The sequence below is a fragment of the Aspergillus melleus genome (genome assembly GCF_016097325.1).
Source record: "Aspergillus melleus strain CBS 546.65 chromosome Unknown contig3, whole genome shotgun sequence".
NCBI classification, from domain to species: Eukaryota; Fungi; Ascomycota; class Eurotiomycetes; order Eurotiales; family Aspergillaceae; genus Aspergillus; species Aspergillus melleus.
The window spans coordinates 2,731,022-2,747,567 of NW_025763372.1; the positions used below are offsets into that span (position 1 = coordinate 2,731,022).

The 16,546-nt window shown below is 51.2% G+C and overlaps 2 protein-coding genes across 2 annotated transcripts; both read left to right on the forward strand.

The window, feature by feature from the left end:
* Positions 1-834: 834 nt before the first annotated feature.
* tom1 (E3 ubiquitin-protein ligase TOM1) lies at positions 835-13,415 on the forward strand (the record flags this gene model as incomplete). Its single annotated transcript, XM_046087688.1, has 7 exons — positions 835-882; positions 970-4,879; positions 4,942-8,808; positions 8,874-8,954; positions 9,010-12,852; positions 12,916-13,260; positions 13,321-13,415. 7 exons carry the CDS (start codon positions 835-837, stop codon positions 13,413-13,415), a joined length of 12,189 nt encoding a protein of 4,062 aa, XP_045943656.1.
* A 639-nt stretch (positions 13,416-14,054) lies between these two features.
* On the forward strand, positions 14,055-15,192 carry PRS1_3 (ribose-phosphate diphosphokinase; the record flags this gene model as incomplete). Its single annotated transcript, XM_046087689.1, has 3 exons — positions 14,055-14,125; positions 14,226-14,690; positions 14,766-15,192. The coding sequence occupies 3 exons, from the start codon at positions 14,055-14,057 to the stop codon at positions 15,190-15,192; spliced, it is 963 nt and encodes a 320-aa protein (XP_045943657.1).
* Positions 15,193-16,546: the final 1,354 nt, after the last annotated feature.

The following is a 16,546-nucleotide window of genomic DNA, read 5'->3' on the forward strand; positions in this document are numbered from 1 at the left end:
CTCTGCTCCATAACCCTGTATTGTCCAGAAGTGAATCCCATTGCCAACCGGAATTTCTCATCTACAAGCCGGAAGTTCATAGTTACTAGGTAATAATTAGGAAGGTAACTACCAAAAGGCAGGGCTGACCTAGAAGTTCGGCGGGGGAGAAGACCCGCTCCGGCAGCAGCTCCCAGAGTCTTAGTGAGCCACAACCGCGACCCAAAAACGACCAGAAGCCGCCCGGAGCTCCATCCCATTTCATCGGGATAATTTCACGAACCTTCCAACTGATCCCATTTCCTCTTCCTCTTCCCGCTCTCTCATCTTCCTCTTCCATCCATCTCTTCCACTCCTCCCTTTTCACCTCCCCCACCATCCACGCCTGATTTTTACTGACTCCCCTTCCCCTCTTTTTGATCCAGCTTGGCTGTTGAAGCTTCAGGGTTGACGACCTGCACCCGTTTTCCCTGTCTCTTTTGGCCCCAGCGGTAACTGTTAGGTGAAGCCGCATCTTTCGATCCGCCCTCCGTCTGACCTCATTTGTCCTAACCCATCCCAGAGGGCGAAAATTCTTCTTGTACTCCCCTCGATTCTAATCTAGGTCATTTTCACACTCCTTTATCTACTCACTCGACGGTCGCTTTTGCCCGATCGGTCATCTATCCAACTCTCCCCTCTCATTTCCGCTCGTTAGGTTTTCGCTGAAGGAGAGCCGCCAAAAACGTCATACGGCTCACTCGCGACACTCCGCGACTCGGTCCTGACGACCTCCCCACCCTCACTAGGAGGAATCCTCCTGGACACTTTTTCTTCCTTTCTACTTGATGATCTAATGTCTTTTTGAGTGTCATAATGGGGAGAATTAAGAAGGTGGCCAGCCAAAAACACGAGGCTACGATCGTAAGTTTGTCCATCCTGCTCCCCCACCTCTCAGCATTGGATTTGCAATCGAACTAAAAATTTTTTCCCTTTTCTTTCACTTGATAGTCACCCTACCTGGCGGAATTCGTATCTCGTGCCACGACTATCCCGGTCCCCGAGCTTGCCTCCCACCTCCGCACTTTTCCGCGGCTATGGCCTTTCCCTAGAGGAGACCTGTATCATTGGATCAATGTTCTGAATCGCTTCGACGAAATCTTGGCCTCGGTCATCGAAAAGTACGAACTCAACAATGGACCTCAAACAAAACCCTTCGGTAGAATTGTTCTCGTCGAGGCTTATGCCGGTAACGAAAGTAACGCGGGTTCCGGGGATGTTGATTCTCGACTGAATACTCTTGGGTACGGTCCGGATGGCGATAGAGAACTTCTTGAAGTCGTGCTTGATTTTTCTAGACTCCTATTGGAGAAGTGTGGCAACCGCAGCCTCTACAGTAGCAGTGAACGCCTTGGGGAACTTCTGAATACCACCTCGCTGTCCCTCTTACAGTCCACGCTGCGTCTGTCCCTCTCGTTGGCCCAACGATATCATTTCAGGCAACGCGGCGGCTCTCATCTCCAACAGAGCTTGCTAGCAGCCCATTTTAATATCGATTTGGAGAAAATGCAGAAGATTGCCGCACCGTTCCCTCGCCCTTCTGCGCCCGCCTCCGGTAAAGTCACGACGGTGTCATCACCGGCTCTGGCAACCAAGGGCAAAGAGAAAGGCCCGCAAACGAAGTACGATGCCAACGATCTAGTGTCTCTCACTCGAGAAAATGACGGTTGGGAGGAATGGGGCCATGTGCACCAGCTTTATTACCCGTCCGGTTCTTCTGAGCAGGTGAAGACGACATCGGAAAGTGCTCAAGGCGGGGCGGCACCAACGCAAACTCCTACGACCCCGACGCCTCTGCGCAGGAGTCACACCCACCCCACCCCACGCCTGAGTCGCTCGTCGATCATTGATGACTCTCCCAGCTCGGTAGCCAATACTCCCGGAAAATCCGAAGAAGCGCCGCGAGGTGGTAAAACTCTCGATATCCCCTATTCGAAGATTTCTTCGCCCTCGAATACCGAGGATATCCTTGCGTCGCATTTGGAGGAACTACCGGAAGACTCGAAATATGAGCTCCTTCACCGGCTTCGAACAGCTCGAGGATTGACAACGTCTGACTCCACCCGGGAGCAGATTCTTGCAATTAGGATCCTTGCGATCACGAATTTGGCTTACGTCTATCCCGAGTCGTTGTTCCAACATAAAATCCTCCAGTATGATATGGAACTGCCGAAGCGTCTCCAGATTGCCTACCAGCTGGGTGAATTGGTCCATCTCGGTGCAAGTGGCGATCTCAGGGTTTCGCGGTCGCTCCAGACGCTGGCTCTTATGGCTCTTGACTCGTTAGCCAAACATAAAGCACGCGCGATTGACGTTTGTGCGGCACTGAGTGTCAACGTAAATCACGGTGTTCTTATGTTCTTGACCCGCAAAGCAGTCAATGAGCTAGGATCTGACGACAACGAAGGGAATGATGGCAGCCAAGATGAATGGCGGGATGCTTTGCTTTCTCTCCTGCGAACGCTTCCTGGCTCTAGCTCCAGAACCCCGGAGACTCTAGTCTCGGCTGGTTTGATACCTATGTTTGTCGATGTTCTGAACTTGCGTACGGAGAAAGCGCGCCGGGTTTACTCTCGCGTCATGGAGTTCCTCGACACTTTTGTTCACACAGTGCGTGATGCCCTCGGCACGCTTACTAGTGCAAAGGGATTCGACGCTATCTCAGACCTGATTGACTACGAAACAAAGACGTCTTTCGAAAACGTATCCCGCGGCGCGGGGATCCCCTCGCAACACAAAACGCCGTCTATTGATTACCAGATTCCGTACTTCCAGCAGCAGACGCTTCGGTGGATGTTTAGATTCGTGAATCACATAATGCAGCATAACGGCGGGGGTTTCGATCGAATCCTCCGAAACCTCATCGACTCGCCTCAGCTCCTTACATCTCTCCGATTGGTGTTTGAACATGCGCGCATCTTCGGTTCTCACGTCTGGAGCAATGCGGTCAACATCCTCAGCAGCTTCATTCATAACGAGCCTACCAGTTACGCTGTCATTGCCGAGGCTGGGTTGAGTAAGAGCTTCTTAGAGGCCGTGACTCTTCAGGAGCTCAAGAACCCCGAGAAGCCGCCCATTCCACCAGAGGACGCTGAGGCCGAGGCCGAGCCTTCTTCTGAACCGTCAACATCAAATGCTCCAGCTGGTCCCTCTGCGGGCTCGGAGCAAAAGCCTCGTGAGTACGAAATTGCGAGACCCCGGGATGCTAAGTTGGCCCCTGGTATTATGCCAGCCGCAGAAGCTTTGTCCTGTGTCCCGTCAGGGTTCGGGGCTATCTGCTTAAACGCCTCTGGACTGGAACTATTCCAATCATCCCATGCCTTGGAGAGCTTCTTCGAAATTTTCGAAAGCCCCGAGCATGTGAAGTGCTTGAAGGATGATCCCAACTTGGTCCGTTCACTGGGTACTACATTTGATGAGTTAGTGCGTCATCATCCAGCGCTGAAGTCGTCCATTATGAGTGCCGTGATTGTGATGGTCGCACGCGTGGGTCTTTTGGCTAGAAGTAAGGCCTGGACAGAAGGTGCCGGAGCTAAGTTGTGGACGGAAGACTCACAGGGGAAACCGGTCGTTTCAGGACCCTTCAGTCATCTTTACAGAAAGATTGGTGCCCCCATGACAGACGACGCAATCAGTGGACCTGACCTTGGAGTTCGTGGTCTTAAGTCCAATTCCCTTCCCGATGGCAGCAAGTTGACTATGCAGAATGTGGACCAGGTTCTTCCGTCCGGTCAGAATGTTGAACCGAAGGATCAAGATGCCCACGGACTAACGGCGACCGATTATCTCTATCCTGTCTTGAGGTTCTTGGGTGCTTTTTTTGAAAATCAAACCAACTGCTCGCATTTTATTGAATCTGGTGGCGTGGAATTCATTCTTGATTTTGCGACGCTGCAAAGTCTTCCCTTTGATTTCCACAATACCGATGCCAACCAAGAGCTTACTGTCTTGGTGCATATGCTGGCAGAAACAAAGCCTCATCTCGTCGTCCCCGGACTTGTTGATCGCCTTGACTCAATTGTCGAAATGCTCTCCGGTTTCTGGCGCTTATCTGGACCCAGGGAATCTGGCTTTTTCTCGCCGCTGATCAAGCCTGCTTCTGAAAAGGCCCCCGATGCCGAAAACGATGAAGCCTCGAAACTGGCCAAGCGCAATGGAACGTATTATGCGAAACATATGGTTGCTGCTCTTATTTTGACGGATCTGCTCCGTGAGGTCTTTTCCATGCCCCTGTATCAGACTCGCCCAAGTCAGCAAACCTCGACCTTTTCGCAGGTCAATTTGGCCGACCGTTGGTGCTCTCTTGTTTCCAAGCTGGGTGGTCTGCATGCGGCCTGTGTGTGGGAGGAGATTCTGTTGGCGAAGAACATCCCAGACACCTGGGACCGAGCAACCAAGGTGCAATCAAACAGCCCAGGCTCCGAACGTCCTAGTGATCCTATGGCGCCTGTGAACGTGGACGGCACGCCCAGCGCGACCGCAGAAAACTCCCAAGAAGACCCGACCACCACTGATGCCGCTGCGACCGCTCCGACGAGATCCAGCCAGGAGCCAAAGGATGGTCCCGCCAAATCCCCCGAAGGTGGCATGGCTTTCAAGAACGTCCAAGCGCTTCGATATCTCCTGAGCTCATTGCCATCATCAACCACGGGCTTTTTCCATAATTTGGGTCTTGGTTTGCTCGGAAAAAGGAGAATCGATTCATATCAAAGACAAAATGCGACAATGGTGGCTGAGGCTATTGCTGAGGCCGTGATCGAACAACTCAAACTTAGCCCCCCTAACTCGAGTGCTAACCCTAAGCTTCGATTCGCCTACCTCATCGTCATTCTTTCTTCTTTCACTCACCTGCTCTTTGAAGGTACGTGTTTTATGCTTCCCCTCAAGCCTCTGTTTGATCCAAGATCCTAATTTTTGTTGCAGTCACAGCGGATCGCCCTCACTCGCACTACCTTACGTTGGTCCTCTTTGCGTTTAAGAGAAGCCAAGGCCTGAAACTCTTGAAAGAAATATGCGATACTTTCATGCGGGAGGTTAAGGCCTTAAGCCCACCTGCCTCTGTTCCCGAAACTGAGAACGATGTCTCCGCTCGGCTCACTTCCGCTTACGGCGGCATTAAAATCATCCTTGGCTTCTTCTCTGAGCTTGCTTCCGGAAAGAATATCGTTGATTCTAGTCAGACCCAGGCCATGACAAGCAGTGATCGAGAACGTGATCGGCCTGATTATTTCCAGCCGGGACAGTTCCTCGTGGATCTTCGCATGGAGATTCTTCCGATGGCCAAGGAAATGTGGAATTCTGACTTCGCGACCCAGTCGTCCAGCTCCGTCATAAAATGTCTCATCGATATTCTTCGATCCTCACTGGATGGTGAATACGAAACAGGGGCTGCTCGCCGCGCCGATACCCCTCCGGCCTTGATAGAAGTGTCGAAGAGGACTTTCCTGGTTAACAATGACCGCGTTAGTTCACTGCAGGAGAAAGGATTTGATGATCTCGATCTCGTCAAGGAGGCCATGTACCGCTGCAATAACTCGATTCTTGCTGCTGAAGAATACTGCAGAGCACAGAACTGGTTGCTGCCACCACCAAGGATGACGCCTCCCCCCAACGACATTGAGTCGGTTCGCTCCAGCACTGCCGGTGGAGAGCCTTCAGAGGACTCGGCTGTCGGAGATGCACCGCCGTTTGACAGCAGTATCCTTGAGCGTTCTGCTCTTGCCATGCTCCTGGCGCAAGCGTCGGGTCGAACGGATGACGGTTCTCGTCAGGATCAGAATCAAGGAGGAGCAGAGGATAGTCAAGTCAGACACGGTACTGAATTCTTAGCACGAGCTTTGACCAATATTCTTAATGATGAGCATGGCGCAGGTGACAACGATCGAGACGAGCCCTCGGGCAGTAGCGCTCGCACCCCTGGGCATGCCGCTGGAGAGCCCTCGGAATCGCCGAATAATGCTGCTAATCAGTCCTCGGAGCAACAGGCAGAGCAACCTTTACGACGCCGTGAGGTTACCACAGTTGAGGATTTGGATGTAGAGCGCGAGAAAGTCCGCTCGAATCTGATTGAGCGTTGTCTAGACATCTTAAATGAGCACCATGACGTATCATTTGAATTGGCTGACCTCATTGCTTCTGCTACTAAGAAGCACCGGGACCCTGAATCTTTCCGCAGGGACGTTGGTGAGATTCTGGTTCAGTCGTTGGTTTCGCTGCAGATGGAGAACTTCCAAGCATCCGGCAAAAAGGTAGCTGCTTACGCCCATCTCCTTGCCCTGGTGGTCCAAGACAGGGAAATGTACAATGCGACGCTGGGAGAAATCAAGGAATGCTTCACCACTTTCCTCGGGTTTATCAAATTGTCACCCGAAAGTACGGCCTCGTCGGAAAAGTCATCCGATGAGTCACTCCCATGGATCGGGCATGTACTTCTCATCCTTGAGAAGTTGCTTTCTGATGACACACAGCCTCCTCAGATTCAATGGAGCTTGCCAGATAGCAATAATCCTAACGGTCAGGATGACGGCCCCGCTCATCTGGAGGAACCTCTTGTTTCTCGGGACCAGAAAGAAATGCTGTTTGAGGCACTGGTTGAAATTCTTCCTAAGATTGGAAAGGACGATACCCTAGCCCTCTCCGTGTCTCGTATTCTTGTCATTCTTACTCGCGATCGCAAAATCGCGTCCCGCTTAGGTGAAAAGCGCAGCTTGCAGCGTCTCTTCGTTATGGTCAAACAGCTATCGAGCGCGACAAATGACAAACTCCAAGGTGCTTTCATGCTGATTTTGAGACACATCATCGAAGACGAAGACACTATTCGGCAAATCATGCGAAGCGAGATTGTCGCCAACTTCGAGTCTAAGTCATCCCGCCAGATTGACACTACGGGCTTTGTGCGACAAATGTATCATCTCGTCCTGAGATCGCCTGAGTTGTTTGTGGAAGTGTCCAATGAAAAGCTCAAATTGCAACGATATGACAGCCGACAACGCCCGCAGGTCCTTACTCTAAAGGCCGACAAGAACAGTGGCGCACCTGCGCCTGCATCAACTCAACAGGGAGCGCAAAGTGCACCCCGCACCGGCGAAGACTCGGCAGGCGACGTGCCATCCGAAGATAAAGATAAGGGCAAGAATGTGGACTTGAAGGCCCCTGTTGTGGAGAACCCGGACGGTGTTATTCATTACCTTCTCTCCGAACTCCTGTCCTACAAAGACGTAGATGACAAGGAGCCTTCAACCGAAGCTGGAGACTCTGCAGCTCCAGAGCAAACAGAGAGTCAGACCGACGTGGAGATGTCAACTGAAGAACCCTCGCCGTCTGTGTCTACTACCGATCTGCAGGCTACGCGCAACGCTAAGAAATCAGACAAACCAGCATTTAAAGCGGATGACCACCCGATCTATATCTACCGATGCTTCCTCTTGCAGTGCTTGACTGAGCTCCTTTCGTCGTACAACCGCACGAAGGTTGAATTCATCAATTTCTCCCGCAAAGCAGACCCTCTTGCTACTACCCCATCGAAGCCACGCTCGGGAATATTGAACTACCTTCTGAACGCTCTGGTTCCTATTGGTACCATGGATCATGACGAATCTGTTGCTTTTAAGAAGCGTAGTAACACTTCCTCCTGGACTATGCGTGTTCTTGTTGCTCTATGCACCAAGACCGGTGAGTTTGGCGGCACCGGCAGACGCCGCGAACAAAATATGAACGAAGAAGATGAACCTGAGCTTGCTTTTGTGCGACGATTCGTCTTGGAGCATGCGCTGCGAGCATACAAGGAAGCCAACACGTCAAATGAGCCCCTTGACGCCAAGTATTCTCGGTTAATGTCGTTGGCCGATCTGTTCGACAAAATGCTTAGCGGCTATGCCTTTGTTTCCGGAGATACTGCTTTCCCGTCGTCTACCCGACAACTCGCCAGAACCATGTTTGAAAAGAATTTCATTGCTGCTCTGACTGCGTCGGTTGCCGAAATTGATCTCAACTTCCCCGCATCCAAACGCGTCATCAAGTACATCCTCCGTCCGCTTAACAAACTTACACAGACTGCCGTGGTCTTGAGCGAGACCTCGGACATCTCTACTGTTGGAGATGCAGAAGAGGATGAGATCTCGTCAGCTACCTCGGTTTCCGACATGGACGATGAGCGCGAAGAGACGCCTGACCTATTCCGCCATTCTACCCTTGGTATGTTGGAGCCTCGTCACGAAGAAGAGACCAGCGAGGAAGAGTCCGAGGAAGAGGACGATGAAATGTATGATGATGAATATGGCGATGAAATGGACTACGATGAGGATCTTCCAGAGGACGATGGCGAGGTGGTCAGTGACGAAGAAGACGAGATCGATGGCGTCGGGCCCGTCGAAGGGCTCCCCGGTGATTCGGGCATGGACATCGAAGTTGTTCTTGACGATGAGGACGACGACGACGAGGATGACGATGAGGACGATGATGAAGATGATGACAGATCCGACATGGACGACGATGAAATCCTCGCTGGCGAGATCACTGGCGATCGGGACAATGAGAGTTTGGGAGATGACGAGGACGATGAGTGGGAAAGCGAGGATATGTCCGAAGATGATGAAGAAGCCGAAATCATGAACCAATTCGAAGATGAATTGGCCGATATTCGACAAGCCGACCAGCACGGTGATGGTCAGAGATTCGACGACCTGTTCCGCGTGCTTAACGAGGCTGCGGGTGGCGTGGAGAATTTGCAGGGCGATAGTCTTGGGGATCTTCACGAGGACATTGTGGATGATGATTTGAACGAGGATGATGGTCAGTCTAAATTCGGATTCTTTTTGGTACGGTGGTATGATGGGGCAGTCACTAACGATGCTTAGAAGATGAAGAGATCGATGAGCTTGAGGAGGATCTTGATGACGTTGACGATGATCAAGGATCCTACGCAGGTTTCGACGATGGTAAATTCTTACATTGATATCATGCATACGAACCAACTACTAACCCCGTCAATAGATGAAGATCTCATTGAACCCTGGGGATGGGATGGCGACGAGCCCCCAATGCCCCGTGGGCACCATCACCATCGCTTCCGTCCTCAGCCAGGATGGGCTGCAGTCACGGGAATTATGCCCAGCAGAGGTGGAATCGTTCCAGTTCAACCATATCGGTTCCATCGTACCCAGATTCCCGCTCGGGGAACTGATGATGGGACAAACCCCCTCCTTGTTCGGACCGATCGCGGACCGGAAGCCGGTCAACCACGAGGGCCTGGCAACGAAGCTTTTACTGACTGGGTCCACGGCATGGAACCCGTGTCTGCTGGGCGCTCGCTCCCCATGGATAGTCCAGTCAGCTTCATGAATGCCATTATGCAAGCCATTGGTGGACAAGGCGCACCCGGCTTTGGAGTCATCACCCGTCCAGACGGAATCCACGTTCACGTTGATCGTCGGGCCCTTTTGCCCAACCGCATCCAGGACATGTTTGGACTCGGTAGACAACAGGCTCCTCCTTCTCGCACCCGAGATGATCCGTCTCAAGCCGTGAGTTTCGCTCTGGCAACAACCAGGGGTCGCTGGCAAGAGGAAGCTCGCATCTTATTCAGCAGTACATACGTGGAGAAGACACAACGCGTGGTCAACTCTTTGCTGAAGGTCTTGGTACCTCCTGCGATTGAAGAGGAGAAGGAACGCAAGAAGCAGGAAGAAGAGGAGCTCAAGCGACGAGAAGAAGAGCGAGCCGAGCGAGAACGCCAAGAACGAATCGCCCGTGAAGAAGAGGAGAAAGAGCGGAAGCGCAAGGAGGAAGAAGAGAATGCTAGGCGACAGCAGGAACTGGAACAGCAGGAAGCAGAGCGACAAGCTTCAGGCGCTGTTCCTGAGCCTATGGACGATGTTCAACAAACTGATACCTCCGGCGAACAAGCAGCAATTCCAGCCGAGGCTGAAAGTGGTCCCTCAGAGCCTGAGCGCCGGGTGCACACAACTATCCGAGGTCGTCAGCTTGACATCACTGGAATGGAAATCGATCCTGAATACCTTGAAGCCCTTCCTGAAGAGTTGAGGGAGGAAGTGATCATGCAGCAGCTCGCAGAGCAGCGTTCTCAAGCCACTGCGGCCGGCGAAGAGCCTAGCGAAATCAACCCGGAGTTCCTCGAAGCATTGCCCGCAGAGATCCGTGAGGAATTGCTTCAACAAGAAGCGGCCGATCGCCGCCGCCGAGAACGTGATACTGCACGAAGACAAGCGGTACCCACGGGCGTCGCGCCGACTCATGCTGAGGACATGGACCCTGCCAGCTTCCTCGCCACTCTGGACCCATCCTTACGCCAGGCCGTTCTTGCTGATCAGCCTGAGGAGATTCTAGCAACCCTGGGCCCGGAGTTTGTTACTGAAGCACGTGCTCTTCCTGGAAGACGGCTTGCACAGTTTGGTGATATCCATAGATCCGAGCATCGCCATAGACATGAACCAGCCGACGACGACGACCAGGAGCCAAAGAAACAGCAACGGCGTCAAATTGTTCAGATGCTGGACAAGGCTGGCATTGCCACGTTGCTTCGCTTGATGTTCATGCCCCTCCAGGGTAATGCGCGCCACCAACTCAATGACATTCTCCACAATGTTTGTGAGAATCGGCAGAACCGAATGGAGGTTATCAGCTTGCTTCTGTCTGTTTTGCAAGACGGTAGTTCCGATGTCTCAGCGATTGAGCGTAGCTTTGCTCAGCTTTCGCTACGTGCCAAGCCCTCCTCTGTTCAAAAGACGCCTCAGTCTGTCAAACGCAACCTTTCTTTCCAGACATCTTCGAGCGTCAGCAGTGAAGTAACCCCCATCATGGTGGTGCAGCAGTGCCTGGGCACGCTCTCTTTCCTGTCTCAATACAACCCTCACATTGCGTGGTTCTTCTTGACTGAGCATGACCCGTCGTCAACTCTCAAGCTGAAGGCATTCCGCAAGGGCAAGGGCAAGGAGAACAAGGCCAACAAGTTTGCTCTTAACGCGTTGCTTACTCTACTTGACCGGAAGTTGATCATGGAAAACCCTAACTGTATGGAACAACTGTCTAGCCTGCTTAGCAGCATTACGCAGCCTCTTACCATACTGCTTCGTCGCGAGAAAGAGAAAGAAGAAGAAGAAAAGGACAAGAAGACAGAAAAGCCCGAGGGCCAAGCACAGCCGGAGGATCAAGAACAGCGCCCGCAGCCTCAGACGTCCGAAACCACTGCGGCTGCGGCGGACGCAACCATGACAGATGCTCCAGAGGGCACCGAGTCCCAAGGCGCAGTTAATTCGTCTGAGCCCCAGGAAGAGAACAAGACGGCTGAAGACACTAAGGCCGAGACAGCTAAGGGCAAAACGCAAGAGGAGAAGCACAAGAAGAAGGTCATTGAACCCCCTGTTGTTCCTGACCACAATCTGCAGCTGGTCGTCCATATTCTGGCTGCCCGTGAGTGCAATGGCAAGACATTCCGAGAGACACTGTCGACAATCAATAACCTTTCGGCCGTTCCTGGAGCAAGAGACGTAATTGGAAATGAGCTGGTTAGCCAGGCTCAAACGCTAAGCACCACGATCTTGACCGACCTGGACGAACTGTTAACCCACATCGACCAAGCTCAGACCGGTACAGATATGCAAGGTTTGGCTTTGGCCAAGTTCTCGCCGGCAAGCTCCGATCAAGCAAAACTATTGCGTGTCTTGACGGCTCTGGATTACCTGTTTGATCCAAACCGTGCTGACAAGGTCAAAGGACCTGAGCCCGATAGCACGTCCAAGGAGGATGTTCTGCAAACCTTGTACGAGAGTTCGACTTTCGGACCTCTGTGGACCAGGTTGGGCGAATGCTTGATCCTTATTCGACAGAAACAGAACATGCTGAACGTGGCAACTATCCTCCTACCTTTGATCGAAGCGTTGATGGTTGTTTGCAAGAACACCACCTTGAAGGATACTTCACTTTCCCGGAACAGCCGAGAATTGTCTGTGTCGAGTACTTCGGCGGAGGCTGGTCTGAACATGGAGAGCCTCTTCTTCAAATTTACTGAAGAGCACCGCAAGATCCTCAACGAACTTGTTCGTCAAAACCCTCGCTTGATGAGTGGCACCTTCTCTCTGCTTGTGAAGAACCCCAAGGTCTTGGAGTTTGACAACAAGCGCAACTACTTCACACGCCGAATTCACTCGCGCGGGGCCGAACCTCGTCACCCCCATCCTCCTCTCCAGCTTTCTGTCAGGAGAGATCAAGTTTTCCTTGACTCGTTCAAGTCTCTCTATTTCAAGACGGCAGATGAGCTGAAATATGGTAAATTGAATGTTCGCTTCCATGGAGAAGAGGGTGTTGATGCTGGAGGTGTGACAAGGGAGTGGTTCCAAGTGCTAGCCCGTGGCATGTTTAACCCGAACTACGCGTTGTTCATTCCCGTTGCTGCCGATCGCACAACTTTCCACCCCAATCGCCTAAGTGGGGTCAACTCGGAGCATCTGATGTTCTTCAAGTTCATCGGACGCATCATCGGCAAGGCGTTGTACGAGGGTCGGGTCCTTGACTGTCACTTCAGTCGTGCGGTTTACAAATGTATTCTCGGCCGGTCAGTATCTATCAAGGACATGGAAACGCTCGACCTCGACTACTACAAGTCGCTCCTCTGGATGCTTGAGAACGACATCACCGACATCATCACCGAGACCTTCGCGGTGGAGACCGATGACTTTGGAGAAAAGCAGGTCATTGATCTTATCGAGAATGGAAGCAACATCCCGGTGACTCAGGAGAACAAGGAGGAGTATGTGCAGCGTGTTGTTGACTATCGCTTGGTCCGATCCGTGAAGGAGCAGCTTGACAACTTCCTCAAAGGTACAGTTTATCTCTTTATTTCGAATCTTTCTTCCAGAGTCACGGCTAACAGGTAACTTGCAGGATTCCATGAGATTATCCCACCCGATCTTATCTCCATATTCAATGAACAGGAGCTTGAGCTGCTGATCTCTGGTCTTCCCGAAATTGAAGTGGATGACTGGAAGGTCAACACCGAATACCATAACTACTCGGCCTCGTCGCCCCAAATCCAGTGGTTCTGGCGTGCCGTGCGTTCTTTCGATAAGGAAGAGCGGGCTAAGCTGCTACAATTCGTCACTGGTACAAGTAAGGTTCCACTCAACGGCTTCAAGGAACTGGAAGGTATGAACGGTGTCAGCCGGTTCAACATCCATCGCGATTATGGCAACAAAGATCGCCTCCCAAGCTCTCACACATGCTTCAACCGTAAGTTTTTTCCTCTCCTGTTCGATGGCTATATCGCAGTGTACTAACTTGGCATGCCAGAGCTTGATCTTCCGGAATACGAGAGCTACGAGACTTTGAGGCAGCGTCTGTATACTGCAATGACAGCGGGCAGCGAATATTTCGGGTTTGCATAAATTGCGAGCGCTTGTTGGCATGGGCCAATGATTTGACGAGTTTGCGTTTCCTATTTACTTTTTTTTTATTTACTTTGTCTTTGCTCTATTGCAGGTGCATTTGACGGCGTTCGACGCATCTTATTTCCACTAGTTTGTACCATGTGGGTTGATTGTTACTGGAGGAAGCGGCGGAGGGCTGTGACCGGAAAACTGGTTGAAGTGCAGGTCAACCGGAAGTCACGGTGATAGAGCAGCCAATTCTCTGGTCGTGATGGGAGAGAAAAATATTTCATTGTGTTTATCCATTGTTTCCTGAATTTGCATTTGTATGTACTGAGTACTTAACTTGGGCTTTGTCTCCTAGAGAGATGCAAACCAATCCACTTCACTGCGTTTCCCCATGACTAAGCCCCAGTATCACATGCAGGCGGTGAGCCACCCCCGGTCACGGGACACAGCATTTTCTGCTGGGGAAAAAAAGTCACGCGGGGCAGCTTCAGTCACCGGAGATTTCCATTCTTCTCTCAGGCATGACCTCTCGCCGTCTCTGTTTATAGCCATCTCACTCAACTCCTTCCTATCTGCCGTCTATTCTGACTGGCCTTGATTCTCCACTCACCCCATCATCTTCTTCTACCTCCCTAATACCTCTCTACCATGGCGGCCAACTCGATCAAGCTCTTGACTGGTAACAGTCACCCCGAGCTCGCAAAGCTCGTGGCTGATCGGTATGAACACTCGATGCCGTCGCCTCAGAGGCGGTCGTCTGCCTTGCTAAAGTCTTGAACCATTGGACTAACGGTTTACCCTTTTGGGTGGGATCGACAGGCTCGGCATTGAGCTGACCAAGATCATGGTCCTCCAGTACTCCAACCAGGAAACCAGTGTCACAATCGGTGAAAGTGTACGAGATGAGGATGTCTTCATCCTGCAGTCTACGCGGCCCAACGATATCAACGACGGGTTGATGGAGTTGCTCATCATGATCAATGCTTGCAAGACCGCCTCGGCGAGGCGCATCACGGCCGTCATCCCCAACTTCCCATATGCGCGCCAGGACAAGAAGGATAAGAGTCGTGCGCCGATCACTGCCAAACTTATGGCCAACATGCTTCAAACTGCTGGCTGTAACCACGTCATCACTATGGATCTTCACGCCAGTCAGATCCAGGGCTTCTTCAACGTCCCCGTCGATAACTTGTACGCTGAGCCCAGCATGCTGAAGTGGATCCGGGAGCACCTGGATGTTAACAACTGCGTCATCGTGAGTCCCGATGCGGGTGGTGCTAAGCGGTAAGTAACCAGAAGTAACAAACCCATCATTCGATAAAGACCCATATGTTGACTGGTTTTGTTCAATGTTCACAGTGCCACCGGCATCGCCGATCGCCTGGATCTGCAATTCGCTTTGATCCACAAGGAGCGTCCTCGCCCCAACGAAGTCTCGCGCATGGTTCTTGTCGGAAACGTGAAAGACAAGGTCGCCATCATCGTGGACGATATGGCCGACACCTGCGGAACCCTCGTCAAGGCCGCCGACACCGTGATGCAGCACGGTGCCAAGGAGGTCAACGCCATCGTTGTCCACGGTATCCTCTCGGGCAAGGCCATTGACAACGTGAACAACAGCTGCCTCAAGCGTATTGTGGTCACCAACACTGTTCCCCACGAGGACAAGAAGGAGGTCTGCGACAAGATCGACACCATCGACATCAGCCCCACACTTGCCGAGGCCTGCCGACGTACGCACAACGGCGAGTCCGTCAGCTTCCTCTTCTCTCACGCTGTTGCATAAATTTCTGTTTCGGGGAAACAATGACAAGGCGAGGGGACTGGGCCTGGTCTCTAGACTGGGGTGGCAGGGAAGATTGTTGGAGCGGATCATCTCTTTTTCATTTGTCCGAGACGAAAGGAAATGGAACCCTCTAGCCCTCTATCTCCCCATTGTCTACTTTGCTTGCCTGCTACGCTAGCTAGCTAGCTAGCTAGTCCTGCACCACTTGACCAACTAACCATTTGTGGGGCTTTGAGAGATTACGATATGAATCCCTTTATAGACTATCGACAATGGGGTTTATCCATTTTATTTGTTTGCTTGTTTGCTTATAACCCTGGAATGACTTGAGATCAGAATGATCGGAGTAAGAAGAAAGCATCTGCCCGATCGCCGTCTCACCGACAAGTCATCCTTTCATTTTCTTTTTTCTCTTTTCATCTTTTTCTTTAACGCGCTTACAAGACATGATGCATGCACGAATCCACAAAGAGGGGAAATGGGAAAACAATGGAGGAAAATGGCCAAAAAAGACCTTAAAAGTTTGCTGTGCCGATTTTTCTATCTTAAGACAAGACCCAGACAAACCGAATCTGTTTCATTTTTATTATCCTTTTTGCACTGTATATATGTTATGAAATGATATTTCAATACTTTGGTTCTTGCTTCTTTGGTGGTTTGTTTGCTCTAGATGGGTTGGTTTACTTATCAGTCCGTTATATACTTCTGAGAACCTATAATGGAAATAAGCAAGATTCAAATTCTATATCAATTATGACTCCAAGACACAAAAACGTCCATGTTAACCATATATACCTACCAAACCTATATATCCTCCAGTCCATACATATACAACCCCACAGCCAACACAGAAACATAGAACAAGGAAAGATAAAAGAGAAACCCCACTACATACTCCGAACAACCACCCCAGATATTAATTGTCAACCGGACATTAACTAGCTAGCTAGCTAACTAGTAGTTAGTTGCCACGGATTAGAAACCCAACTAGTCCAACCCAGCCTACTACTACCTCCTACATACGCTACTAGGCGACCACTGACCGACCAAAAGTACGTTCCATCCAGAAAAAAAAAGCAAAACGCAGCAGCAAACAGACAGACAATCCGCAGCCTGCAGGTTTCGAAATGACAGACAATCAACACCGAACACACCGATCAAGCCACCCTGCAACTTGGGTCACACAGAGCTATCCCGCTAGGTAGAGGTAAGGGTGGAAGAAAAACCGGGTATGGAGCAGAGCGTGGCAAATTTTAGATTTACAATGTAGCACGAGGAAACAATGGTGATCATGGTGACGAGGGGTATGAAGGGGCAAAAAAAAAAAAAAATAAGATGTGGATAGGAAACAACA